Genomic DNA, 27,458 nt, shown 5'->3' with positions numbered 1-27,458 from the left:
TAACTTAGCGTTGGACCGGGGACGAACCGCGGTTAGGCAGGGCCATCTGCTGGCAGTCTGGGGTACTGCAGCCAAGCTATATCGGACTAGGAAGAAAATACGCCTTCAGGAAAAACCCAAGTAGACGAGAAATTGTGGTGGAGGGGAGGGCAAGATAGGAAAGTTGTATGGACTGACAGCCAACAAGGCCCCGGTCAGAAAAGGGCCACAGGAATTCCAAACCCTTACAAGTAAAAAGGAAATTGACTCATTTAGTCTTTTGGGGATGACAGATTCCAGAAGAAAATATCAACTGGGTATTAAAATACCCAGGATGCATTATTACTATCCCTTCTTCAATCTCATGTTCTGTGTTCCTTCAGGAGATCTCACTCACCCCAATACGGCCACCATTTTATAATGGAATGGACAAGATTCACTTTTCAGAAATATATTTTACTTGGCCGTTACAACACATTTCCACTCCGAAAAGCAAGAATTCCTTGGTTCAACTCTGTCACACTCCTTTTACTCTCAACTACAGGATAGTCCCTATACCATCTGAGCTAGTGCTTTTCTTTCCTACATTTTTTTTTTCATGCCAAAATGAAGACCCATGGGAGATAGAAATACCCAGCACAAAAGGAGGACACCACAGAGAATTCAGATTACTGGTGGTTTTATTGAGTTAGTGGCACACAGGAGTTCTTCCCATGATCAGCGAACACGGTGTTACAATGCAGAGTCCAGAGGGAGGACAGGCGGGGTGAGGGGACAGGAGGGCCTCAAGGCAAGGCCCGGTCACTCGGTGACATGCAGAGCTCTCTCTAGGGGCCTATCGCTCATCTTGGGGGCGACGGAACTCAGACACCCGCCATGTGGAGAGGCAGTGTTCCCATCTCATTCCTCCCTGAAAACAAAACAAAGGAGAATGGAAGGTGAAGCCTGGACACTCACAGATAAATGCTTCTCAAAAAAGAAAGAACATCCTCCACAGGAAAATTAACATTTCCAGAGATTTTTCTGGCTTCCTGCCTGGTCCCTGCCTGCAGGAGCAATCATTCCCAGGCTGGACCCGAGGCCTTTTTTCTGGCTCCCGGGGACCTGCTGGGCCCGGAAGGAGCACAGTGAGGCCTGCGTACTCACCGGCTCTTCTGGCGGTATTCCTGAAGGGCTTTCTCTGCCACGGTCTCCATAAATTTAGGATTGTTCCTGGAGAGGTCTTCTGGGAGGATCACGGTGATGGGGTCGGAATCAAAGAGCTTCACAACCACCTTAGTGACGCCAGAGGGAGCACTGGAGTCAGAAGTCTGGGAACTCACCTAGGAGGAAAAAGAGAAGGACCGAAATATTGGTCAAAATAGACTCCTTTTGCAACGAAAGACATTCGGACACGTGACCCCTCCGCTTTTTACTAAGTTTGACAGCCGTTCAATTCAATGAGCAGAAAGGCCCAAATTCATTTGTTTGTAGGCGTCGGTCGTATCTGCAAATGACCAGCCCATGGGGTGACCCCTCACCCCCGCATGGGAAAAATGGTTTATAAGCCACCATGATTTCTTTGAGCAGTTCCTCGCTGGGCCAGCAGCAGAAAAGGAATCAGGGAAAGAAAAACAACAACAAAAAAGGGTTCTCAGCACTAGAGAGAGGCTTTCTATCTCTGGTAAAGAATAACGCACCAATTCATGGGCCAAGCTAGAGTGTAGGGCAGCGAGGGAGCTTTGTGGGTAGAGCACAGGCTTTTCAGCCAGGCGGATAGGTTCAAGTGCCCAAGTGGGTCACCCAACAGTTATTAAACCTGGGGCAAGCTGTTGCATCTCTCACTTTCCTCAACTATCAATGGGGTCACAATGGGGGAGGGGGGCACCCAGGTGGCTCACTCGGTTAAGCGTCTGACTCTTGATTTTGGCTCAGGTCATGATCTCAGGGTTGTGAGATCCAGCCCCACCTTGGGCTCCACACTGGGCATGGGGCCTGCTTGAGATTTTCTTTCTCCCTCTCCCTGTGCCCCTCGCCCCTCATGAGGCTTCCATGCGTTCATGTGCTTCAAAGTTGTATGTTTCCTGACACATGACAAATGCTCGATCCAAAGCGCAAGTGCCCCCTTTAACATCTCCATCCTATTTTGCTCCCTGGGAAGGCTCACATCACCGCCAGACATACCCGTCGCCCCCGCCCCCGCCCCAATCTTCAGTGTGTGGCCAGGATGGGACTCACCGTCGTAACCTGGAGATAGAATGGGTCCTCGGTCTGAGTGAGATTCGCCAGCTGGGACACCCAGCTAAACTGCTCGTCCAGCTGCTTCAGCAGGGAGGACGTGTTGAACATCTTCTCCTGGTAGGACTGCAGCAGCTCGTCGTACAGCTTGGTGAACTTCTCGGCAATCTGGAGGGAATTATTCAGTTCCTGTCGCAGCTGGACCTGAGCGGGGTTGTTGGACGAGCAGTCTGCCCGGAGATGGAGGAAAAGAAATTTTAAAAAGGCGGAAATGTGAAGGGAATCCTCAAAAGGGATAAAAATACAACTGGAAGTCAGTTCATGGAGCCAGGACCTAAAGCACAGCGGCTCTAAACGCCCAGCCATACACGGTGTGCAGTCACTCGGTAACAAAATTCAGAGCTCGCCCCAGAATGTCAGTCAACATGCTGCTTCCTTCATCGACAAAGTCTTGCTCTGGAAAATAATGTCACTTGAACTAAACAGGGTCCTTAGTGACCTCCTTAAAGACGGTGACAAAGGGCACTCACCACACCTTGAGAAGCACTGATCTCAGTCTATGTGGCTCGGACCCCGAGCAGCTCTTGCTGTGCTAGTCCCCCGCTGCATCATTTCCAGAGAGAGGGAGTGTTACTTACAGCTCCTAAGTACCAGACATTACAGGAGCGCTATGGATACCCACTATCTCCAAGAATCATAGCTCTTTCACCTCAAGTGTTAGGAGTGATGAAATTGAGGCCCACCAAAGTAAATTACTTGCTAAAAGACACAGAAGGATTTATGGGGCCAGGATTGAATCCAAGGCTTTAACTCCTAAACTTGGGCTCTTCCTCCTCTGAGTCTGTGGCTCTGGAAAAATTCTCCAAGCCTGTCTTTCGAGCATATCTGCAGAGCTAGAAATCTAGTGCCAAGAGTCCCTGACACACAAGAACTGGCCAGGATCCTTGGGGTACAGAGCAGAGTAGCTTGCTGACTCGGGGGCCCGGCTGGCCTTTCTGCTCACCAGAGCTGGTCACCTCGCTCATCGGGGGAGCAGAGAAGACACAGTCCCCTGGAATGCTCACTGCAGTTTGTATGATTGATAAGAGCGGGCAACTATCCACTGTGTCTTTAAAAACTACTGATTTTCTTTCTGTGGTTTCTTTCAAAACTATCCCAAGGATGGTACATCAAACCCGAGCAAGTCAAGAGAAGACAGACCTTTGCATGCTGCATTTACTGTAAAGGGTCCCCATAAGTGATTATAAGTAGATATAATCATTTCTACTAAAATCTTAAAAATGGTAGGTAGGGCAGGAAATAAAAGCCAGGTTGGAAAGATAAGATAATGAATAATCATAACTCTTTCACCAGGGGAAAATTAGAAATTGAAAAAAGTCACTGAGAACTGAGACTCTGTCTAGAGCAGTAGATCTCAACTATGGGCTCTGCTGCCCCCAGGGGGATATTTAGCAAGGTCTGAAAATAGTTTTGGCTGTCACACCTGCCACTGGGGGCAGGTACCAGTGCCTCTTGGGTAGAGACCAAGGGAGCTGCTAAATATCCCGCAGAGCAGAGGACAGCCCCTCCTGACAAAAGTTATCCATTCCAGGGGGCGCCTGGGGGGCTCCTTCGGTTAAACATCTGCCTTCATGATCCTGGGGTCCAGGGATGGAGCCCCCTGTCAGGGGTGGGGGAAGTGGGGAGGTTGTGGGGGGAGCCTATTTCTCCGTTTCTCCCTCTCCCTCTGTCCCTCCCCCTGCTGGTATGCACGCGCGCGCACACACACACACACACACACACTCTCTCTCTCTCTCTCAAATAAACAAATAAAATCTTAAAAAACAAACAAACAAACAAAAAAACAAGCCAGTCCAAAATGTCCAAAACGTCAGTAGTGCCGAAGTTGAGAAACCCTGGTCTAGAGCGGTCAGGCAGTGCGTGCTCGTTTGCTGGCTGGTGCCTCAAAGGAGAGGTGGTCACTCTCTGTTGGGGTAGAAGGGCAGGCAGTGTGGGTGAGCTGTGATTGGGGACCGTTAAGATCCGTGCTCAGGGCACCGGTGTGAGCCCGGGCACCCGTGCTCTCTCCTTCTGGCCCTGCATGAACTTTCTGGCGGTGAGGAACTGCGCCCTTGACGCTCCTCTGTGATAGCTGACGGGCAAAGCCAGGGAGCCTGGGTTGAGGATTCCTGTCCGCTTCAGACATCCGCCCCTCCCTGCACTTGGCTTGCTTTCCCGGTGCCTTTGAAACTTAGAGGAGTGGGGCTGGACATATTTAACTGGACTCCGGAGCCTTGGCCCAGCAAACCCAAACATATTAAGTAAGAGCAAAGCCACAGGAACAATCGGCTACACCCAAGGAAAACAATTAACTCTTTCTGAGCAGAGACGACTGCGTGCCGGGAACCATTCCAGATGCTTCTACAGCTGTCACTGGAAGTAAAAAGAAACGAGCCAGGGAACAGATCTGATAAAGCTGAGGGGAGCTGCTGAAGGGAAGTGCGGTTGACCCTCGAATAACACGGTTTGAACCGTGTCTGTTTATACGCGGTCCTTTACAGTGTAGTACTGTGAACATAGCCTTCTCTTCTGTATCATTTCCTTGTAACATTTTTCTCTAGCTTACTCTAAGAATACAGTATATGGTACACATTACATATGAAATACCTGTTGATACCGCCTCCCCTCACCCCCTCCTGGTTCAAGGGTCAACTCTATTTCCTTTGCTTTGGGGACTGACCAACCAAAGTGTATTTTGCTGGGAAGCGAAGGTACCACAACCAGTGACCCACGTGTGCTGGGGACAGAACACTAAGAACACATCGGTTAAGAACACAACCCAAACACCCAGCTCTCCAACATATGGGTGTCCTATCATCTTGGGAAGTGACTCAAGCTTCCTGTGACTATGAGCTTTTTTACCTCGGTAAGATAGGGAAAGGCACTGTACCCAACGTGGGGCCATTCTGAGGAAATGACTAATGTTTGCAAAGTGTTTACAACAGTATCAACATGGTAAGAGTTTGCTAGACAGAATACATATTATCTAAAAGTCCATCTGCAGAAAAAAGTGGGGACATCTATCCAGCATGGCCCTGGGGAAGAGAGTAACTGGGGGGGAAAAAAAAAGGTATCTCTCAACTTCAGGGACTACCTTACCTCTTAGCCCTTGTCTACAGATGGGGGCGCACGGGGAGCAAGGCCACAGACCTCCCCCAGTGCCACAGCTGGAAGGCAGCAGAGATGGAATTTCAAGCCCTAGGCGTCTGACCCCATAAAGTGACCCAAGGCTCCTCGACTCACCCACGGACAAGATCTCCTGGCACTTTTCACACTGGTCCTTCATCTTCAGGCACCCTGTGGAGTTGTGACGGATCTCCTTGCACACGGCGCCGTCCTGCTTGTCTTCTGGAGACACATGAGGGAAGACAGAGTCATGCTAAGGGACCACACAGAGTGATATAGTGATGGGCCTCCCCTCTGACCCCTTCCACACTACTGTTTGCCTCTTTGAGATGTTTCTGTGGGCAGAGCAGGTTGGGAATGAGTTGTCTGCCTGCAGACGCCGTCCTCTCTGATCAGGGCTCCCTGTGGAGGGACAGGGGAGGGAGCTCCTGGGGCTCCCTCAGCTGGGTGTGGCCTTGCCTCCCACCATCTGCATCCAATAAGCCCTTCCTGCCTCTGTTCTCTTTGGCATCAGAACCTGCTCTGCTCTGCATTCTCTCTGGCTCAGCTCTCCCCTAGGGTCAGCAAGCCTCTTGAAGGAGGGAGTGGGATCCTCTTAGAGCCACCTTATAATACAATGCCCCTCCCCCCCATTACGGATACGCAGTAGACGCTGTTCAATTCAGTGTCCTCCTGTATCTCCAAACCGATTCAAGCCAAACTGGGTACCAAATGGTAGCATTCAGGAGGTGGTATTGGCTAACTATGTCTACTAGTTCAACGAAGGAAATCACCTCTGAAAGTACAGACTTTTCACGTCCACAGTAGACCTCATTCATTCAAAAAATATTCACGCATGCCCATTCTGTACCAGGCCCCAAGGCGATAGCCAGAAACAGCTTTCTAAACTATAGCATAACAGATTATATAATTTGTCACCACTCCTTGCATAGCATCCACAAAAAGGCACCTGGCTTCCCAAGACAAAGGGTCTGGTTCTCTAGAAAGGAGTCATCCACGTCACGCCCCCCAGTGGCTGAAAGGGGCACGGTCAACTTGAAAGAACGCAGATTCCAAATCCGGCAGGGCTAAATTTGACCGGGTCCCCCTTTATCAGCTACGAATACTTGGACACACTCCTTCTCCTGTCATACTTTTCTCCTCCATAAATGGATATAACACCACCTTCATGGGGTTGTTGGGGAAAACAGATGACACACGCCAAGCCCCAGGCGTAGTTCTTAGAATCGAATGGGTTTCTCAATAACCTGCCTGTTCCCATCCCTTCTCATGAAGAATGAAGGAGATGATGGCTTTCTAACCTTCTGTGAATTCCATTGGAAAGTGGGGCAGTCTGTGCAGGTTAACATCCATGGCCTGCTGAGCCTGGTGTATCATGTCGAAGAAGGGCTGAAACATGTCGTGGAAATTCAAGGGCTGGTAGCCAGGGAAAGGCATTATGTTCCGGGCAAAGCGGGGCTTGATATTGAAGAAAAAAGGCCTCCGCTGGAATGAGCTGAAGGGTGAGAAGTGGAAAGGGTCCTGGGGCTCACGGGTGAAGAATCTGTCCTGGAACAGCTCATCCATGATGCTGGATGCCCGGTCGAAACTGTCCTGCATGACGTCCAGGGCGTGGGTCTGCTGCCGGTCGTTCTCCAGCAGGGAGTCGATGCGGTCGCCATTAATCCAGAAGTAGAAGGGAGAACTCTGGTTCAGGAACTCCTCAACCTGTGAGGGGCAGAATGGGGGAGTTAAGAGAAGCTCAGTGAAGTCCCAGCCTCCTCCTGCGTCCCCTTGTTGCCCCTCCGTCACCTCCGTCACATAGCACGTGACTAAAGCCCCTGCTGGGACTGGCTCCCTGGCCCCCCCAACTGTCAGGCCAATCCCCTTTCATTCTACCCACCCAATGGGGAAGAGTTTGAGAAGACGTCGGAGGCTGAGAGATGCACAAACCCCCGTTACCCAAGACAGTCTCCTTTCTGGTCACCAAAGATTCCCCACATCCTGACTCAGCCAAGGGCCAAATTCCTAATTCCTTTTGCCTAAGTGGACCCAGGGATGTGCCACTCCACGATGTCATTTGTTACGTCATCCAGCTAATCATTTCTGGATGAGAATCTTCTAAGAGACGGCACAGGTGCTTTGGGTGACTTCACATTTGCACACTGAGAGCAAATGTTGCCAACTGATTGTGGCACTCCAGGCCTCAGGGCAGCCGGGACAAATCGGTTGCATCTGGCAGGTGAAATGAAGCCGTGATACTGTGATTTATAGAAAGAAGTGTCTATTTGATCTTTGTCTGCTTCCTAAAGCCCTTAGAATTTCCTGTGAGGAGAGTAATAAACTTACATGCTAATAATAAATTTAAAAAATAATAAAGCTATGTTAATGAGGTGGCTTTTGGAAAGCACCTGAGGATGGAGGCTGGTCACGAGCAGAACCCACCGAGATTGGAATGATGGAATTTTTATTCTCATCTCCTGATTTCTGGGGAGGGGAGAGGGGCTGGAAGTTGAATCCATCAGCAACGGGCAATGATTTAATCAATCATGCCCGTGGGAGGAAGACTCCTTAAAATCCCACAAGGACGGGCTTGAGGAGCTTCTCGGTGGCTGAACACGTGAAGATGGAGGCGAGTAGCACCCTCTCAGAGGGCATGGAAAGTTCCCCACCCCTCGCCCATACTTTGAGCTATGCATTGCCTCCCTTTGGCTTTTCGGAGTTATATCCTTATATAATAAACCAATAACCCAGTAAGTCAAATGTGTCTCTGAGTTGTGAGTTGCCCCAGCAAATTCAATGACCATGAGAAGGGGGTTGTAGGTACCTCCAATCTATAGCCAAGGCCAGAAGCAGAGGTGACAAGCCAGACTTGTGATGGGTACCTAAAGTTGGGGCGGGGGTGGGGTGGGGAGGACAGGTTTGTTGGCCTGAGCCCTTAGCCCAAGAAATCTCCATCTTCAGGGAGAGAGTGTCAGAACTGAGCTGATTTGTAGGCACACAAAGCTGGTGTGGGAGAACTGCCCCATGGGTTGGAACAGGGTTGGGGGGGTCGGGGGAAGGACCAGAGAAGAAGCATATTTCCCTCCATTCCTGCCTCCGCCGCTCAGAGCCTGGCGGGGCTCAGCAGCCCGACCCCTTTCACCTGGTGGCCAACCAGCCCCGTGTTGCTTCTGCAGACGCGGGCGTAGAACTTCATACAGGTCTGTTTCAGGCAGGGCTTACACTCCTCCCAGAGGGCCATCATGGTGTCATTGCACACCCCCTGCGACGCCTTCAGCTTCGTTTCTGAATCCTTGGTGTCATTCAGGGCATCCTGCGGGAGGACATGAGGCCAGGTTAGCCACGTGGAAACCACAGGCTTCACGCTCTCCAGGCGGGCACGATGCCGGGCCCTCCACCCTCTGAGGCAGGCCTTCCCAGGGCTGGCCACACCACATGCCTATTTCCTCCTCTGGCTCCTGCGTGCCCCCGTTTGCCTGGAATTCCCTCCTCACCCCACTTTAAGCATCTTCTCAACTTCGAGACCCGGCTCTTTTTCCTGGTCTTCCCCGTCCACTAGAACCCACGTGGATATCCTTTTCCTCTGACGCTGCATTTAGTCTTGACCCCAGGACTGACTTCTCTTTTATACCCTACTTTCTAACCTCAACTTCTGGTGTTAAATGTTGTCTTCCAAAGCTTCCAGAGGTGCTTGGAATCTTACTTGTCTATTGCAGCCCCAGTCCCTGGCACGCCATCAAAAATCGAAGTCACAACAGCTACCAAAACTCTCTAGCACATCCATGGCATTTGGCCATGTAATTCTGTAAGAATCCGCCCCAAAGAATTCCTGCCATAAAGGGGAAATCTAATGCATGAAGATTTCTGATACGCTCTTCTTTAATGGTGCAGATGCGGGGGAAATACTCAAATCAACCCAAATGCTTAAAAATAGAAGGTCAAGGCGCACTATGGCTCCGTGGGTTAAAGCCTCTGCCTTCGGCTCAGGTCATGATCTCAGGGTCCTGGGATGGAGCCCCGCATCAGGCTCTCTGCTCAGCAGGGAGCCTGCTTCACCCCACCCTCTCTCTGCCTGCCTCTCTACCTACTTGTGATCTCTGTCTGTCAAATAAATAAAATCCTTTAAAAAAAATAGAAAGTCAAGCAAATCATTGGTTTACACAGAGGCCGGAGAAACGCTTTTTGAGGGGTACATTGTTAACTTTTAAATAGTGTAACGAGCATTTTTCATGTTAACAAGCTGTGATTTTGAATATAGTGACTATCAGAAGAGTATAACAGAAAACAAAGGAGCAAGAAACAGATCAAACGTTAACAGTGAATTGTCCATAGGTAAAAGGGTTACGGAAAACTTATCCTCTTCCTCTTTTGTATATTAAAATCACAACAAATGAGTGTGTTAACCTTTCGAAGAAGAATTAAGTAGACCATCCACACCCCAAAGCAAAGGTACGGGAAGAGTTGACCAGGAGGACCTTGAGTTCTGTGAGATCGCTCTCCTGTTCCAGGTGCCCTGCTCCTGCTGGGAAGGCCGCCGTGCCTCCCACCCAGCCAACCCACAAGCAAGCATCAACCTCGCTGCCCACTTCCTCTCTTTCGCATTCCCAGATTCAGGAACCAAGACGTCATGGAGTCTTGCCCTGAACTTGATGTGCTTTCTCACAAAACCTGGATTGAAGAATACTAAACTGATGATAACCCCAAAAACTCAAGAAGAGGATTTGCCTGACACTTTTCTAGGAGCTCCTTGAGGATTCTCCCAGAATGGTGAAGAAAAACACTGATGCCAAGGAAGGGCATTGTGTCAAAAGAAAGAGCAGGATCCAAGCCAGCATTTCCCTAAGTGGCCTCCAGGGAACTGTGCTGAAAGCTATCATGGGGAGAGGGGCACCTGGTGGCTCAGTTGGTTAAGCTCCTTCCTTCAGGCTCAGGTCATGATGCCAGGTTCCTGGGATCCAGCCCCACATTGAGCTTCCTGCTCAGCAGGGAATCTGCTTCTCCCTCTCCTTCTGCCCCCTCACCATGTGCATTCTTTCTCTCTCTCTCTCTCTCTCTTTCTCACACATGCGCATGCGCGCGCGCTCCAGCTCAAATAAATAAATTAAATCTTTAAAAAAAAAAAAAAACTATCATGGGGAGAAGAAAAGATTCCCTGCTCAATTTGGTTTGGAAAATACAGGGTTAAATGAAGTTCCACAACCTTCTTTACTACAGAACTTCTCAGAGCCTTTAAAACACTTTACTGGGTGTGGTGCATAAACAATGAATTTTGGAACACTGAAAAATAATTAAATTAAATTAAAAAACAAACAAACAAACAACACTTATGTGTATGCATTATGGGTCAGGAAGGTGGCAGGTGACCCATCTTAGCCTCTCCATCATTAGGGGTAGGGAGGCAATGGGAGTAGGTTTTTAGGATACCCTTAAGGAGATTGCTGATTTTTAAAGTTAGTCGTTTACTCCAATATGGTGTTTTAGTTTTGTTGAATCACTAAGCACAGGCTAGACCCGCTATTTTCACTATCCGACTTAGAAGTCTCTTTATTAGGGAGTCAGAACTCTAGAAACCCATGGGGCACTGCAGTGTGTACCTGCCTTCACCCCAAAGTTATTGCCCTACTAGATAAGCTTCTGAAGGTGGGACGCCACCCTCCTCCTGACCCGGGGCAGATCCGATCCAAAGCCTACCTTGGAGCTTGCATAGTCAGGGTTTAGAAAAAGCTACTGAAGTGAATCAGTCCTCATCAGGCCCCAGGGCCAAGCTGGTAAGAAACCAGATCCAAGATCCAACCCCTTGAAGCTCTCAAAAGCAAAGAAACCTTCCCTCTTTCTTAACTACAGCCCCAGCAACAGCTGACACTAGTTTAAGAGGGCCCAGGGTCACCAGGGCAACCCAGCAGGGCAGCCCAGGGCGATGACCCCTCCCCTCCAGAGAGGGTGCGGTCTGGTCCACTGGCTCCTCCTTACCTCTTTCTTCTTCTTGGCTTCTTCCAAGTTGGTGAGCAGGGATTTGCGCTCCTCGTTTGTTTGTTCTATTAGTGTCTTTATCTGCTTCACCCCCTTGAGAGCATTTTTAATTTCCCGATTAATGTACTTACTCCCCTCGGTGGACATTTCTGCAAGAGAAGGGCAGGCAGGGAGAATGAGGAGAGAGGCAGAGATGGGGCTGGGGATACCACCCTAGAACCAGCTGGAATGGTCAGGAAGGCCAATTCAGTCCAGGGGCTCTCCAGGCTGGGAGCACCCACCCCCAAATGGGTGGCCTTTGGACCCCAGCTTTGCCCTGACTGGGGTAGGGGAGGAGATCACGGGGCTGATTGTGGACCCAGTCCCCAAGTAGGGACTAAAGCAGCCGCTCTGGAGAACGAGTCTGCCCAGCTGCAGGAGAACATTTTCAAGGGAAAAAAGTCCTGGGAAACAAAACAGGAGCATAGGGGAAGGGAAAGAAAACTGAAACAAGAGGAAATCAGAGATGGAGACAAACCGTGAGAGATTCTTGATCGCAGAAAAGGAACTGTGGGATGCTGGAGGGGAGGTGGGCGGGGGCTGGGGTAACAGGGTGACGGGCATTAAAGAGGGCATGGGATGGACTGAGCGCTGGGTGTTAGATGCAACAGATGAACCACGGATCTCTACCCCTGAAGCTCATAATACACTAGATGCAGCTTAAATTGAGTTGAAGTAAAATATTTTAAAAAAATATTCTGGAAGCATAACCATTGAAACATCAAAATGTAAAATCTTAGATTGGATACAAGCGTTTCCGGGACTCCGTTTTACCAAACATCTGAACTTCCTTCTCCCACGGCTCCATGTGATAAGGGACACAAAGATGAATTAATGGCACCATTCCACAAGGAAGCTGTGATCAGGACACAACGCCCTGGGGCAAATGCAAGGAGACAGTTTCACGGAGGTAGTGAAGGTGAAACAGCTAAGGCTCCTCTAGTGGCTGTCCTAGGCCAGGCACTGAGCTGGCCTGGGCTTATGCCTTTTCTGTAAACGCTCTCTGTGCTGCCTATATCATCCCCACTGCAGCCCCAGGACAAAACAGCACAGTGAGATCAGATCCTTGTCCCCGGTTAATACAGCTGGTGGGGGGGTGGTGGTTACAGGGCCACACACATACCCGAGTCTGATCTCCAAGCCCGAGTTTTTAACAAGATCCCTAGGAACTAGTCAGCTTGTAGGACCGGGGTGGGGAGGAGAGTGCAGGGAGGAGGGGTTTCAGGAAAGGCCTGCAGAGGAGTGCACCCCAAAGCTGGGCTCTGCAGAAGGACGTTTCCCCTTTTCTGGATACGGACCACTGGGTTTCTAGGTGGAAAGGTGGAGGAGACACATAGTAGGTGCCATGGGGACGCAAAACTGGAAACTCAACGAAGGCTCAAATGAGCCAGGCTTCCCAAAGGAGGTGTGGGCCCTGGGACAAGCAGACTGGTGAAAAGGGACGCAGCTGCCAGAAAGCCCTGGGGATACACCTGAAAAATGCCTAGAAGCTCACCTGACCGCCAAGAACCTAGACCAGGTAGCTGCGGGAAGGAGGCCCCGAGAGGGACCCGCCTGAGCAAAGCAGATGGGTCTCTACTGCTTCGGGCCCTGGCAGAGAGGAAGTGGCCTGGGAGGGGACACACCTGTTCCACTTACCTTGGAGCTCAGAGTCCGAGACCATCTGGTCTCCCAGAACCCGTCCATTCTCCCAGGTCAGCAGCAGCCCCACCAGCAGCAGGAGAGTCTTCATCGTGCCTCCCTCTCCAATTCTGGAATCCCAGCAGGCCTCTGTTTGTAGAGAACAGGAGACTGTCATGGTAACAGCTAGCCAGCCTGCTGGTTTCCGGCTGGCCTGCAGCCTCCAGCAGCTTCCCCGGAGCCCCGCGGAGGCCTGCCCTCAGCCAGCCCCTCAGCTGGCATTCCCTTGTTTTTAATCCCAGGGAAATTGGGAGAAAAGATCGGACTTGCCACGGGACCCCTTCAAAAGAAAGCGGAGCCTGGGAGTACAGGGGGGAACCACAGGAGAAGCAGCCTAATACAGAAGAAACGAGAACTCTGGAGTCAGAGCCTGGGCTCAGGTCCAGCCCTCCTCTTCCTCCTCCTCCTCTTCCCCCAGAAATCGCTGACTAAGTCTGAGTATGTGTTTTCTGCATCCAGAAAGGACATCTATCTGATACCTGCTCCTATCAAATAAACACTCAAAACACCTCTCTAGGCTCTGCCCCTCTCCTTCCCCAGCCCTAATGTGGGGACTTTCTTGGAAGCCCCTGCTGTGTGTAGTCACTAATCAGGCCCACAGCAGGTGTCCCCAATCTGTCACAAAAGAAAAATCCCCTTTTTGTCCACCAAACCTCAACACCCCCCAAAACGTCCTTTAAAAAAAAAAAATAACTTTATTTATTTATTTTACAGAAAGCCAGAGAGCACAAGTAGGGGGAGCAGCAGGCAGAGGGAGAAACAGGCTTCCAGCCAAGCAGGAATCCTGATGTGGGACTCGATCCCAGGACCATGGGATCATGACCTGAGCCAAAGGCAGACGTTTAACCGACTGAGCCACGCAGATGCCCCCCTAATGGCCTTTCAAGACTCTGAAGGCAGTGAGATAAATGCCACTTGCCACCCCTGGCAGGAGACCTAAGATCTAGATCCCTGCATAGATTTGGGGTGTGAATGTAGCAGAGCAGGGGACAATTGTCTTCAGAGAGGGGGGTGGGGGCAGAGTCAAAGGGCTAAAGGGCGGGCCTTACGCCTCCCCAGGAGAAGTTCCCTCTGGATGGATGGGCCCCTTTGTCACCAGGTCCCTTTCTCATGGCTGTCCCCTTTAAGCCCACAGTAGGGTGTCTTGCCAAGGTGCCCCCCCCCCACCACTCAGCTGACTGCTGGGAGCCCAGGACAGCCCAGTGTTACACAATGGACCCTTTCCCAGAAGCTGGAATTGTTACACCAAACAGAACCCCTCACCCCAGCAGCCCCCTCCACCACAATGCTTATCTGAACTCCCTCATATCCCCTAACAGAACAGAGAGGTCGGGTCCCCCCTTCCTGAAATTGTGAACATCGGAAAAACTGCCCTCGGCTCAGCAGGCCCATAGAAACCCTTGGTAGCACATGAATAAAGGAAGCCTCTCCTGGAAAATAGTTAGTAAAGCAGCCAAGCTGTGGGTCCCAAACCAGCCACACAGCAAGGGCACAGCGTGGGAGAAGAGAGTGGGTCACTGCCTTCCCCAAAGACAGGGTGGGTGGCTAAGTCGGGGTGCTATTTCAGGCCTGCCAGAAGGCCCAGGGCTCAAGGGCTCTGCCCTAGCTGCTCACTGAGGCCTGAAAACGCCTCAGAGAGACACAGAGCTTTTGTGACGCCCGAGAGAGAAAGCCAGCAAGAACACCCACCTCTCCCCGAGAGGCCCCTGGATACTTCTCAGAAATTCATACAAGAGCCTCTGAAATAGGCCTAGACCGGGAGACATGGCGTTGGGCCCTAAAGAAAAGGGAGGTGGGGCAAGAGCACTGATGGATAAGTCCAGAAACCCAGCAGCCAGTACAATCTCCCACCAGTAGCCTGGGCTCCATGGGGCACCCCTGGGTCCCGAGCGGAGAAAAATCAGTCTCTTGCCCCAATCCTTGGCCTCTGAGGAAAAGCTAAACCCAGAGACAGCATGGGGCTCCCGAAGGCCTGCAGCAGGCTGGGAATCCAAGGATGAGGACCCAGCACCCCCAACCTCTAGTCCAGTGTCCTTTTCTGGACACCAGGTCACTTAAATGTGACCTCAGTGTCTTCATCTGTACAATGTCCCCTATGTGGACCTCTGAGATATGACTGCTTTCTGCAAACACAGGGGTCTTAGATAATCACAGTAAATTCTGGCTGTTTCGAAATCTGACCTAGGACCCATTGTGGGCATTGGCACTATCCTTCGGGGAAGTGGGAGGAGGTGGCATATTTGGAGAAGGGCAGAGGAACCTGTGATCCCTCCCAGTGTGGCTTTGCTCTGGTGCAAGGCTCAGCTCCCTTAGAGTACCTAGGCATCACCTGGGACGGTGGGGGAGGGGGATCTTGTGACAATGCTGGCTCTGACTCTTAACATGATATTGATACTGCCCATCCAAGGCCAACACTAGAACTCTCCTCTCCTCTCGGCCTGGGCACCCAGCTACCGATGCCCTACCAAGGTCCTCCTCTCCCCACCCACCACCACTATGCAGTCCACCCCCACCCCCAGGAGGCTTCACCTGCAGCAGACTGAGCCATGGGAAGGACGCAGAGACCTAAGCCAGAGTCACACATGCGGCTAGCATGCTGCACGGTTTTTAATGCCCAAGACCCAAGCTCCATCCCACTGCCTCCCCAAATGTAGGAACCAAACGCAAAAGAAAAACAAGGCACTGGTAATTCATGCCATCCAGAGACAACTATTAGCACTGTTGTAGATCTCCTTCGATTTTCTATGCATTTCTGTGCAATCCGATCCCTTACACCCATTATCTTCAAATAGTTCTTTAAAAGCACACCTTTGGGGTTGCAGAATGGTGCATTTTCTGGTGGCCTCTATTTTGCCCTCCCACAAGGTTGGGCATTTACATTGTATGTAATTTCCCAGTGTTATTATAATGAAGACTCCAATCAGCACCCTTTCATTCTATCTGTCCTTATTCTTAAATTCCTAACCTCTTTTTAAAAATAAGAATAATAGGGGCTAGGGGCGCCTGGGTGGCTCAGTGGGTTAAAGCCTCTGCCTTCGGCTCAGGTCATGATCTCAGGGTCCTGGGATTGAGCCCCACATTGGGCTCTCTGCTCGGTGGAGAGCCTGCTTCTCTCTCTCTCTGCCTGCCTCTCTGCTTACTTGTGATCTCTGTCAGGTAAATAGATAAAATCTTAAAATATATATATATATATATAAGAATAATGAACAGCTTCTTCTTCCTTTTTTTTTTTTTTTTAAATTAGGTCCAGAAATTCTGGAAGATCAAGGCTTCAGTTCTAGTCCTGAGTCTACCTGCTGTTTATCTTGGGAAAGGATCCTAAACCTCTCCAGACCTCAGATTGTCATCTATAAAATGAGACATTTGGAGCAGACGTCTGTGATCTGATATCAGTTGTGACTTTTCTCTGATGTATCCTGGGCATTAGGAAGCAGAAAGAGTGCGATTTAAGTGGCTGCAACATGTACTTAAATCAAAACATACTTATGATCATCCTTTGGAGAGAAGTACGGAATTTAGGAGCAGACCAGACGACTCAAGCAGGCAAGCTGACAATCACCACAGGAGCCTAGTACCTGGACAAGGCGAACGCCACAGAAGGTCTGGCCTCCAGCAGTAGGCATTAGCTCTCCAAGCCGCACTTCCCCATCCTTGCAAAAGGAGGGTCATTACACCTGTCCTAGTTAACCCGCAGAACTGTGGCTGCAGCTAGCGAGCACGGGAGTTCAGGAGTCCTGGCCCGAGAGCCATCCCGCAGCAGTTCTGCCTCCAGCTCCGCGGCCCGGTTACGGGGCTCGAGCCACCTCCCTTCCCTGGGTCCCCGACTCCATCCGAAGCGCAGCTCTGACAGCCCAGGTGGTACCAGCGATCTTCCGGTCCTTTCTCGGTTGCCACCCCCGGTTGCCACCCCCCGCTCGGGTCCCGGTGGGGCTCTGAGCCGGGTAAGAGAGATGGGGACATCTCACCGGTCAGCGGTGCCTGGCGACCGTGCGCTCCTCCTGGCGACGCCGCGTGGTGAGCACCGTGAGGCGCGCGTATTTATAGCGCTCTGTCTCGTCTACACCCCTTTTGGGGCTGGCTGCAAACCTGCATGACTCACGCCCAAAGAATGCTGTGGAATTCACCGGGAGCTTTCTGGAAGCCGGCGCTGGAGGGGACGAAGAGGCGGGGTAGGGGGGCGCTCCAGCGCAGCACCCGGCGGGGGGCGCGCGTAGGGCGGGTCGGGGAGAGGGCGGCAGGGCTCTTGCACCGCAAACGGCCGCGCGGGGGTGCTGCGGTGCGCCGCTCGCTGCTAGCCGCTCCCCAACTCTCCCATGGCTCAGAGTTGGGGGACCGTGCCCCCAGGAGGGGAGGGCTCCAGTTTAGGTGCGCAGCTCGGGAACCCCTCCACGGGGTTCCAGGGGTGCACTATGCTCCAAAACAAAATCGCACAGTTCTTTCTGATTGAACGTGAGCCTCGTTCCACTTCCATAGAAAAGCATCAGAATTTCTGAGGGTGGGCTGGAGAGGGTGTTGTGCGAGAGAACACAGAGGGAGAAAGAAATACCACTTCTCCAGCCATCACAGTGACCCCCGTGGGCCTTTGGTGCACGTGCTGGCCAGGAGGAAACAGGAATGTGTTTTGGGGGGTGAACTGAGCATACATTAAGGGAACCACAACATCCCCCTGGCTCCTTGATTCCTGAAACTTAAGCAATTATTGTTCCCACCCACTTGGGGCCCACTTAAGCCGGGTGGGCTTCACGGTGTGGGACTCGGCAGCCCCACACTTGGCTTGAGGGCTCTCCCTGCAATGTTGAAATTCCTCATAGTTGTTGAACAAGGGGTCCCGAATTTTCATCTTGCACCTGGCCTTGCAAATTAGTGCAGGTCCTGTTTGCAAGGGAAGGGGATTGGGGCTCATTTAGCTTGATGGGTCTGTCTCAGTTCCCTCTGCTGACAGGAGGAGCTTATTTCTAGACTCCTTTTGGCAGAGGGCTATGAGGTTCCAGAGAGATGGGAGCCTGGCAGGGCACCAACCCAGATGCCCCTCAGGTATAGCTACTTCTTGGGAAAGAAACAGAGGCACCTGCTTTGGAACCCCAGGACATTTGCACTCCAGGTGAAAAGTCAAGTTGCCTGCTGGTGGTTCTCACACCAGATGGGGGGAGAAGGGTAGGCGGGGGTCAGCCTTGTTTGGGTGGCCAACTTTGAAAGCCACTCGAGAGGTAAGGCTTTAGGGGAGATCTGTAATGGTCAGGGGCTGAGTTTTTCTGCCCACAACTTCCAGAGCTATAGCTTGAGGCCCAGTCCCTAGTGGCCCAAGGTCTGGGGACAACTAGGACCCCACCCTTTCCCTGGAGGGAGCACAAATGGAGCTTCTAGGCCTATGAAGAAGTAGGGGCACTTGAGCTGGGTGTATGGATTTCTGACTACAGTCTTAGTTCTGCCCTAAAGTTCTGGGTGACCTTGGACAACCACTTTGCCCTCTGGGCCTCAGTTTCTTCCAAGTAGACAATGAAGAATCGGGAAGGTAGGTGTCATCTCTAAGGTCCCATTCAACCATAACCTGAGACAAGGCCAAGTGTTGAGAAAATCAGCCCAGAGGGGGAAAAAAATTCCAGTGAAAATGTGGAACAATATTTCTCTCTTGAGGCTTCCTGTTATTTCTCTTTAAAAAGAAAAAAGTCTAATTATCAGTAACAGCTACATTTTCTATGGAAACTGCCTCCTCCTTACCATATCAATGACTGAGGTCACAGGAGCTGTTTTTGAGCACTCCTTGTAACTTTTCTGTTCTGGGCCCACCCCCCACCCCCCTGCATCTGGCACAAGAGGCATAAATCTGTGATAATTATATTTGTAAAAATCAGACTTTGGAGGACAGACAAGGAGATCTGCCTTAGTCAGCTGATTTGGGGGAAGGGAGGAGAGGGAGAGGGGATTTGGAAGAAAATAATCCTGTGAATGATAACTTGATCACTCTGTCTACTCAGCAAACAAGGCTCAGCTGATTAAACTTTAAAGGGGGAAATTGCGCATTTTGAAAGCTATCACACCATACCCCAGTGCAGATTCCCCACCACCACCAGTATTGCTCCCCCTCTCCCCTGGTGATCATCTGCCTCTGTTTGAATGCCCCCAGTAACTGAGAGCTTGCTACCTGTATGCAAACAGCTGTCTAGAAAAGCTTGATAGCACTAGGTTCTCAGAATCTGGCCCCTGCAAGGGCAGCCCCAAGCCCGGTTCTGTCCTTCGAAGCCATACAGGAAAACCCAATCCCTCTCCCTCCTGCTAGTCCTTCTGATACTTGAAGGCAGCTAGTTGCTTCTCCCAGTGATCTCCAGGCATGTGGCTGCTTGCCCTGTCCTTGTTTGCAGATTCCTCCCCAGCCCTTTGGCCTTCTGGACCTTGCCTCTCTTGCTGCTCTGAGCCCAGCCATGAACCTGCCAATACCACGGAGAGCTGACCACCTTTCCCCTTGCTCAGATGTTCTAGACAAGGTTTTGCTTCACTGCTGAGTCACTTGGCTGATTCATATAGAATTCGTCATCTTTTTGGCAGATGCTGCTGTTTAATCATTTTGCTCCCATCTTGGACTTATGCAATCAGTTTGGGGTTTGTAGCTTGATTTTTTTGGAACAGGGGACCATGGGGAGGGTGTGAGGGGAAAGTAAAGGGCTCTATGTTTATTGATTTATCTGGTTTATCTCTGTATGCTTTTCTCCACCTTCTCTCCCCTGCTATGTAATATCTTTGTCATGTACCCCCATCACCGCCACACTGTCCAGCTCAGTGCCACCAGCCCGACCACTGCTGGCGTAGCTGGATCAAGCTAGAAATGGACAAGAGCAGTAAGTAGCCCATGGCCTACTATTAATCATACCTCTCCAGGCTCAAATTGTTGAACCGGTCTATTCCATCAGTTACAGACCTATGAAAAAAATCATGCTTGATAAAAATTGTATGCAGTAAACTCAGCCCACAGCAGGTGCACAGGTGTCCTGAATGCTTTTTCAGAACCTCCCTAACAAAACAAAAGTGTCACTCCATCAGGTGCATTTCTCTCTCCTTGCATCTAGGGAATACATTTTTGGGAAAAGATATGAAGCTAGCCTCTTCCAAGATGCTTATCATGGACCTCTGAGTAGACAAATATTACTTAAATTATCTTCACTGCTACACTTACTATTGACTCACTCCATGGTCTAGATGTTACCCCAGAATTAGTCAACTCTAACATTTAGCTCTAATTCTTTGATTAATGGGCATTTTTTAAAAGCTTTATTTATGTATTTTAGAGAGAGAGAGGAGCAGAGGAAGAGAGAGGAGAGAGAAATTGCTAGAGCAGACTCCCTGCTGAGTGCAGAGCCTGACATGGGGCTCAATCAAAGGACCTTGAGATCATGATCTGAGCTGAAGTCAAGAGCCAGCTGCTCAACAGGCTGAGCCACCCAGGCGCCTCAGTGGGCATTTTTTTTTAATTGACCCCCAGATCTGTCTCAGGGCAAACCTAATTTTTCCACAATCACCTGGATTCCAGGTAATTATTTTAGATCAGTGATTTTCTATGGAACTATACAATGAAATCTCTTGGGGAGCCTTAACACTTACCAGTGCCTGAGTCCCACCACCAGAGGTTATGATGGAATCAAGCTTGGATACAGCCAGAGAAAGCATCAGGACTTTTCAGATTCTCCAGGCAGTTTTTTGGTTTTTGTTTTTGTTTTTGCTTTTTTAAGATTTTATTTATTTATCAGAGAGAGAGAGAGCAAGTGTGAGCGCACAAGCAGGGGTCGTGACAGGCAGAGCAAAAGGCAGGCTCCCCACCAAGCAAGGAGCCTGATGCTGGGCTCAATCCCTGAATCCTGGAATCATGACCTGAGTTGAAGGCAGATGCTCAACTGACTGATCTACCTGGGCGTCCCTCTCCAGGTAGTTTTGATGCTCGGCCAAAATTGAGGATTACTGTTTTTCCAGCTTATACTTTACTGGCTTGCACTGTGCTCTTTGATCCTCACCCTACCTCTACGTCCCTGTTAAGAGTATGTGGTGTTCTTCTGTTTCATAAAAGACAAAATTAGGGGTCAAAGAATCTTAGCAGATGTTGCTTACACTGAACTGAAATCTGCCCCTTTATCACTTCTCCGTCCCCCGTCTTATTTCTGAGGTGCTATATGTTAAATTACCCCTCCCATACAGGACAGCCCTTCAAACATTTGAAAACCCTGATTCTGCCTCAACTTAGATACATTTCTTTCTTTTCTTTTCTTTTAAGATTTTATTTATTTATTTAGAGAGAGCATGAGTTGGGGGAGGGGCAGAGAGAGAAAAAGTATCTGGGGCAGACTCCCCGCTGAGCACAGAGCCCGACAAGGTGCTCAGTCTCAGGACCCTGAGATCACGACCTGGCCGGAAATCAAGAGTTGGATGCTTAAGCGACTGAGCCACCCAGGTGCCCCGACATATTTCTTTGTACGGGTCCTTCACTCCCTTCTCGAGAGGGAGGTTGCCGGATACCTACTCTGCTCCTCCTTGCCCCAAGGGTGATCCATTTTGTCTTCACTGCTCTGGTGTGGCTTTAGGAACAAACACAAGACCCAGCTTTGGGCAGCCAGGCGGGAGGGCAGCAAGGCACAACCTGGGATTTAATACGAAGCTCCCTGTGCCCCCGAGGTGCCCTCTGCTTACTTTTATATTATGTCGTAACACGCTGTGCTTCTCAAATTGGTCCACACCGACCCGTGGGGCAGGCTGCGAGGTGCTGTGAGTACACAAGGACACTCGTAACTGCTCAGATTTAAGGAGAAAAGTTAATATTTAGAAAGTCATCAGTTTCCATTCCTTTTCTTCCTTCCTTTCTTTCTATTTTATTCAATTTCTCCCTAAATCTCATGTTTGGAAAGTAATGGATGTTTATTCATACATAAACTTATATTTAGAATGTATGCCTGTGTATATAATATCTGTACATAATATATATTATATATATAAACCAATAAGGGATTTTGCCTTTTTCTTTTCTTTTTAAAACTTTTTTTAAAAAATAGTATTATATACACTGCTTACTCTTTTCCACAATATCACGGGTATATGGATATCCCTCCAGGTCATACATAGATAGATTTGAATCATACTTTTCTGTAGCTACATGTTTTATTCAGCCGTTCCTTTGTTCCAGTTTTTTTTTTCTGTCACTATAAACTGTGCCACAATAAACATCCTTCCACAGGTATCCCTAATATGTTGGTGCCTTTACTAGCATAAAGTAGACTCCAAAATTGGGATTGCCGAATAAAAGGAAATTAAAAAAATTGCTGAATAAAAGGATAATTGTAGTCTTCACATTCATATATTCTGCCTGATGGTTTTCCCAAAACGTAGTGGTAAATCCCACTCTCTCTGAGGATGTCCTTTCCCCCTGTGATCATCAGACTGGATGCTGCTGACCTTTTGAATCTGGGCCAGTCTGGTTTGTGAAAATGACGTTTTGCCACCTTAATCCCTTTGCCTGTTTATTATTTTCAACAAATCAGTCCCAAGATCAAGAGTGTCATGATCCACCAACTGAGCCAGCCAGGTGCCCCTCAACTAATCATTCTTTTATTTATTTATTTATTTATAAAGATTTTATATATTTATTTGACACACACAGAGAGAGATCACAAGTAGGCAGAGAGGCAGGCAGAGAGAGGAGGAAGCAAGCTCCCCGCCGAGCAGAGAGCCCGATGTGGAGCTCCATCTCAGGGCCCTGGGATTATGACCTGAGCCGAAGGCAGAGGCTTTAACCCACTGAGCCACCCAGGCGACCCTATAGGAGCACTTTAAAGGAATAAAGTGATTTTAAGTGCATTGCAAATGTTTTTATCAAGTTATTATGTGTCTTTTCCCTTTGATTATAAAGGCTCTTAAAATTTTTATGTAGTGAAATTGGTTTTTCTCTTTATAAGTTTTTAGGTCTCCTGACCTAACAATGTCTCACTAAAATATTAAGAGTTGTTCTCCTGATTTTCTTCTAGCTTCCTGTGTATTTAATCCAAATGCAATGTGTGTGTGTGGCATGGTGCGAGTATATGAGGGTGTGTATGTGTGTGTTTATGGTAGGGTTTTTTTGGTGTGTGTATTTGTATGATATGTGGTATGTGTAGTGAGAGGTGTGTGTGTGTGTGTGTGTGTGTAGGAGGGAGGTGAGGCAAGGATCTAACTTCATTTTTTCCCAGACCTGCAGCCAATTATGTCAACATGATTTATCAAATAAACTACCATATTCATGCTGGGTTGAAATGCCAGTTTGTCATCTGTGAAATTTCTCAGATAAATCTGGATCTGTTTTAGGACTTTCTAGTTTATGCCTCTGATTTATTTTTTCATTCCTGTGTAACATATTGTTTCCGTTACATAGCTGTGAAACAATAATTAATATTGAAAAGGTAATTTCTCCCACCCTTCCTTTACAAATTCTCTTGGCTCTTCTTGGACACTAATTCTCCAGTATGAATTCTAATTTTGTTCCAGTTTGAAAAAAGATGGTAGTTGTAATTATAATTGCACTGAAAGCACATACTAGTTTTAGAGGAATTCACATTTTTATATTCTTTCTTCCTACTTGGAAGCATAACGTAGGTCTAGAAGTAAGTGAAACTATTATTTTTATGTCTAAGTAAAGTTTTCTTTTATCAAAGTGAGATATATGTATAATTTGAAAATATCAAATAGTACAGAAAGTACCAACGCAGAAGTCCCCTACCTCATTCCCCACCCTCCCTCCTCTCAAGGCTGCCGCCATGCCCACCCCCAACCCAGAAAAACATTACTTCTGTATTCAAACAAATACTGTTTCGTTGTGATATGGCACGCAATTTTACATCATTTTTCCAAGTAAGAGGAAAGATTTCAAAGACATTTTTGCTACTTCTGTCATTGTGGTGGTGGAAAAGTTAGAGAAATCTTTTTTTTTTTAAACGATTTTATTTATTTTTATTTGACAGACAGAGATCACAAGTAGGCAGAGAGGCAGGCAGAGAGAGAGAGGAGGAAGCAGGCTCCCTGCTGAGCAGAGAGCCCGATGTGGGGCTCAATCCCAGGACCCTGAGATCATGACCTGAGCCAAAGGCAGCGGCTTAACCCACTGAGCCACCCAGGCGCCCAAGTTAGAGAAATCTTGATGAAGCATAACAGTAACTGAAATTTATCCGAACAGAATTCAACTGTTTACCCACTTCCATTCAGCCTTGTGCTCCCGTTCTCTAAGACATGGCCCAGCAGGCAGTAGGTGCTTAGTAAATACTTTTTAAATCACCTGAATCAATTCTTTGATTATTGAGATCTAAGATCTCAGGTTTGTTTGTTGATTTGTTTTGATAGTCTTTTCCTATTTTTGATCCATCTCAAAACTGTAATACCCACAAGGTTAGGGAACCTGTCCCCGGCACTAGCACAGATCCTCACTATGTGTTTGTGTAATAAGGGAGTGAAAGCCATGCACTGACAAATGTCAATTACATCTTTTTCTCTGTTAGCTTCATCCTTTGTTAGTGCAACTGATGGTGAATCCACAGGCCGGGCTTAAATTCATTCCTCTTGAATTTTATCTTTGTTTTCCTTGAATATTATCATATGTGTACTGTGAACACCTGTCCAGGTAGTTCTGAATTTTATCCTTGCAGTTTTGAATGAGAAACAAAGAAATAAGCATGCCTTCTGGGTCTCCTCCATCCAGAGTATAGACAGGAATGTCCATTAGGACCCTTCTTATCACATTAAAATCTCTTGAAGGCCTGCTATAAATAAATTGCTGTGTTTCAGATCCTTTGGAAAATATCTTCCTCAAAAGCATTCATGTCCCTCCAGTTCTGGTCTTTCCATTTTAATATGTACAGTTCTTCTCTACCTGGATACAGGGGTTTTTCTGGTCCTCTTTGCAGTAATCCAAATTACAGAATCTCTGCAGGGATTCCTTCCCATTATCCAGTGGATGTTTGACTAAAAGAGGCTTCTCCTTCCTACACATTATCGAGGCTCCTTTTTTCAGCTACATCCAGCCCCAAATGAAGTCAGCCACGTTCTTTCTGAAGTCATAATTGATTCGGATGAAAGGTCTAAGTACTTTATCTTTGCTAATACCTTGTTATATTAATCTGAAAGATTTGTTCAAGCTCTGATGCATCTCTGTAATTAAATTGCTTTAGGGGCACCTGGCTGGCTCAGGGTGTAGAATATGTGACTCTTGATCTCGGAGTTTTAAGTTCAAGGCCTGTTTTGGGTGTAGAGATTACTTTAAAAAAATAAAATCTTTTAAAAAGTAAAACTAAACTGCTTTTCTTAGAACATTACTCCTACAGAGTTCATAAAATAAGGTATTCTTTGGACAATGTAAAGCCCCCTTTAAGAATTTCTCGGGCTAGAAGAATTCATATTCTATAGCATCACCCACTGATAAAGAGTGGCATTGCAGGGCACGTCTTGGCCACACTATATAAGTACATTCTCAAAAATTCTAGTACTGATAAATGAGAAGTAAGGCAAGAATCCATAGACATGGGGAAATCCTGGGTGACTTTCTGGGGGAAAACAATAAAAGACAGGAAACTTAAGAATTGTGAAAATAGCACATAGTTCAGAGAATGGGCCAAAGAAGCCAAGTTATCACTTCTCCCACCAAACATCTTCAACCAAAAATATCGAAGGACTCCCTCCCCCCACCCCAGGAAATTCTATTTCTTATTTTAAATGGAATCCAACAGAAAAATGGGGTTTATATTTTCCTGTACAGCCCATATTGTTGGAACACTGCTAGGAAATACCCTGGACTGGCTCTCTGGGTCCTTTCAAAAATTTACTCTTGGGCAGCATTGATGGTATGGTGGTGAGCATATCAGCCTTCCAGAAATATTTCACTCCTTAGCTTTCAAGGAATGACCATCTGGGTGATGAACAAGGTGGTAACACTGTGGGAGTTTCAGTCCATGACATTAGAGAGTTTATTGAGGGGTAAGGGCAAAATCTTGCCAAGGACTGGGTTGGAGAGGGGTTAATGCACCGGAGGTCTCACCAGCATCCACATTTCCCCCTTTCCTGGTGGTGACTGGGCTAAGGGATATTTCCCTGTCCCCTTGCCTTCGGTTGAGGTCATATAACTGAGTTCTGGTCGCTGGAATGGGGCTGATAGTGAGTGTGCGCCTCTTCTAGGTCTGTGCCGTGCTCACCTCCAACCCACAATCCTCCCATCTCTTCCCATTCTCCATCAACCTGGGATGCTGCTTACTGAAGATGGCAACATCGCAGGACAGAAGAAGACTGGATTCCCCCAGCCAACCTTTGTAAGAACCAGCTAACCTGCAGCGGATTGTGAAATTCATGAGAAATGAACTACTGCTTTCTGTCCTTGAAGTCTTGAAGTTACTTATCGGAGCTAGCGCTACTTGCTCTAACTACTACAGAAACTCTTGAAATGGGATGCCACAATAACAAAAACATAAATATGTGGCATTGCTTAGCAACATGCTAAAGGGCATTTGTTGGATAGAATCAAAGTGAGAGTGTATGTTCTCTGCTATTGGTTGTATTTGGCAAAGCAATCTAAGAAAAAAGATGGGCTCAGCAGAAGTGGATGGTTTGCAAAGAGAAATGAAGGGGAATAAAAAGAGTTTAGAAAATTTAAGCCTAATAGGGAAGAAAACACCAAGGGCTTCTCAATCCCAAGTGGCAGAAAAGGCCCATTAAGACCCAGCCTTGGTGAAAAGATCAGATTTAAGGATATGACATTCCCAGTCAAGTCTTGTAGCATCCAAGTAGCAACCTGCCCCTTGAGAGATAGAAAGAAGCACAGGGGACAGAAACAAGGAAATAAAGCAGGTTTGGAAACTATGTCTAGGAAAAACTCTAGGTGTGGTCACTAGCCCATGGAATCAACTAGAAGTAAATGGATAAGACTTTGCTAAAATTTGAGCGACTTTGATCATATACAAACAGACACCCCAAAACCCAAAACCAACCGAATACATAAAAACCCATATGCCCAGACTTTCACCTTTTATCTCTACTATTAGAGCGGTAAAATAACCCTGCTCCAGAAGGAAGTGTGCTGGGAGAACTAAGCAACTTCAGGGAAGACTCAGCCCCCAGCACCCACTTCAGATGTATACAAAACAGATAGTGGGCCAGGAAAAGCTTTCTAGAGAGCATAGCCTAGGGTGTAATAAGCAAGAGAGATCCTCCAGAGAGCTGAACAAGGCCCTAAACAAAGACCTGCCCCCATCCCAGGGTTAGGGGCCTTTACAGAATCTGGGAGGGTCTCAAAATATCCAAAGACCTTTAGCTACTCTGTCTCTCTCTCTCTTCCCTTTTCCAAATGGGTGTTTTTACTTGGTTATCTGCTCCATGCTGCTCCATGTGAGACTGGAGCTATGTCAGATCTAAGGAAATACAGAATCACAGGGAGGCCCTGG

The 27,458-nt window shown here is 48.3% G+C and overlaps 1 protein-coding gene and 1 long non-coding RNA gene across 3 annotated transcripts; one reads left to right on the top strand and one right to left on the bottom strand.

Annotated features, from left to right (window-relative positions):
- Positions 1-641: 641 nt before the first annotated feature.
- Positions 642-17,130, bottom strand: CLU (clusterin). 2 transcript variants are annotated; one of them, XM_032332342.1, is made up of 9 exons: positions 16,998-17,130; positions 12,991-13,122; positions 11,314-11,462; positions 8,486-8,656; positions 6,663-7,068; positions 5,479-5,583; positions 2,197-2,426; positions 1,126-1,301; positions 642-889 (listed from the first exon to the last, which is right to left on the bottom strand). In XM_032332342.1, exons 2-9 carry the CDS (start codon positions 13,082-13,084, stop codon positions 880-882), a joined length of 1,341 nt encoding a protein of 446 aa, XP_032188233.1. In that variant the 5' UTR covers positions 13,085-13,122; positions 16,998-17,130; the 3' UTR covers positions 642-879. The 2 variants fall into 2 exon arrangements, with proteins under 2 accessions (XP_032188233.1, XP_032188234.1); XM_032332343.1 differs by lacking the exon at positions 16,998-17,130 and adding an exon at positions 13,258-13,366.
- On the top strand, positions 17,121-26,733 carry LOC116584279. The gene is made up of 3 exons (XR_004283140.1): positions 17,121-17,201; positions 19,803-19,865; positions 26,200-26,733. It is a non-coding gene; the product is annotated as an uncharacterized LOC116584279 (long non-coding RNA).
- Positions 26,734-27,458: the final 725 nt, after the last annotated feature.

Source organism: Mustela erminea, chromosome 2 (genome assembly GCF_009829155.1).
Source record: "Mustela erminea isolate mMusErm1 chromosome 2, mMusErm1.Pri, whole genome shotgun sequence".
NCBI classification, from domain to species: domain Eukaryota; kingdom Metazoa; phylum Chordata; class Mammalia; order Carnivora; family Mustelidae; genus Mustela; species Mustela erminea.
This window is presented reverse-complemented; position numbering and strand designations above follow the sequence as displayed.

What these genes read in the sequence shown, in the direction of transcription:
- CLU (XM_032332342.1), bottom strand. Translation starts at nt 13,084, where the DNA reads ATGAAGACTCTCCTGCTGCTGGTGGGGCTGCTGCTGACCTGGGAGAAT. An exon ending in AAGCCAAGAAGAAGAAAGAG is followed by an intron (nt 8,657 to 11,313) that starts GTAAGGAGGAGC and finishes GTCCTCCCGCAG; the next exon opens with GATGCCCTGAATGACACCAA. An exon ending in CGGGGCTGGTTGGCCACCAG is followed by an intron (nt 7,069 to 8,485) that starts GTGAAAGGGGTC and finishes TGCCCCTCACAG; the next exon opens with GTTGAGGAGTTCCTGAACCA.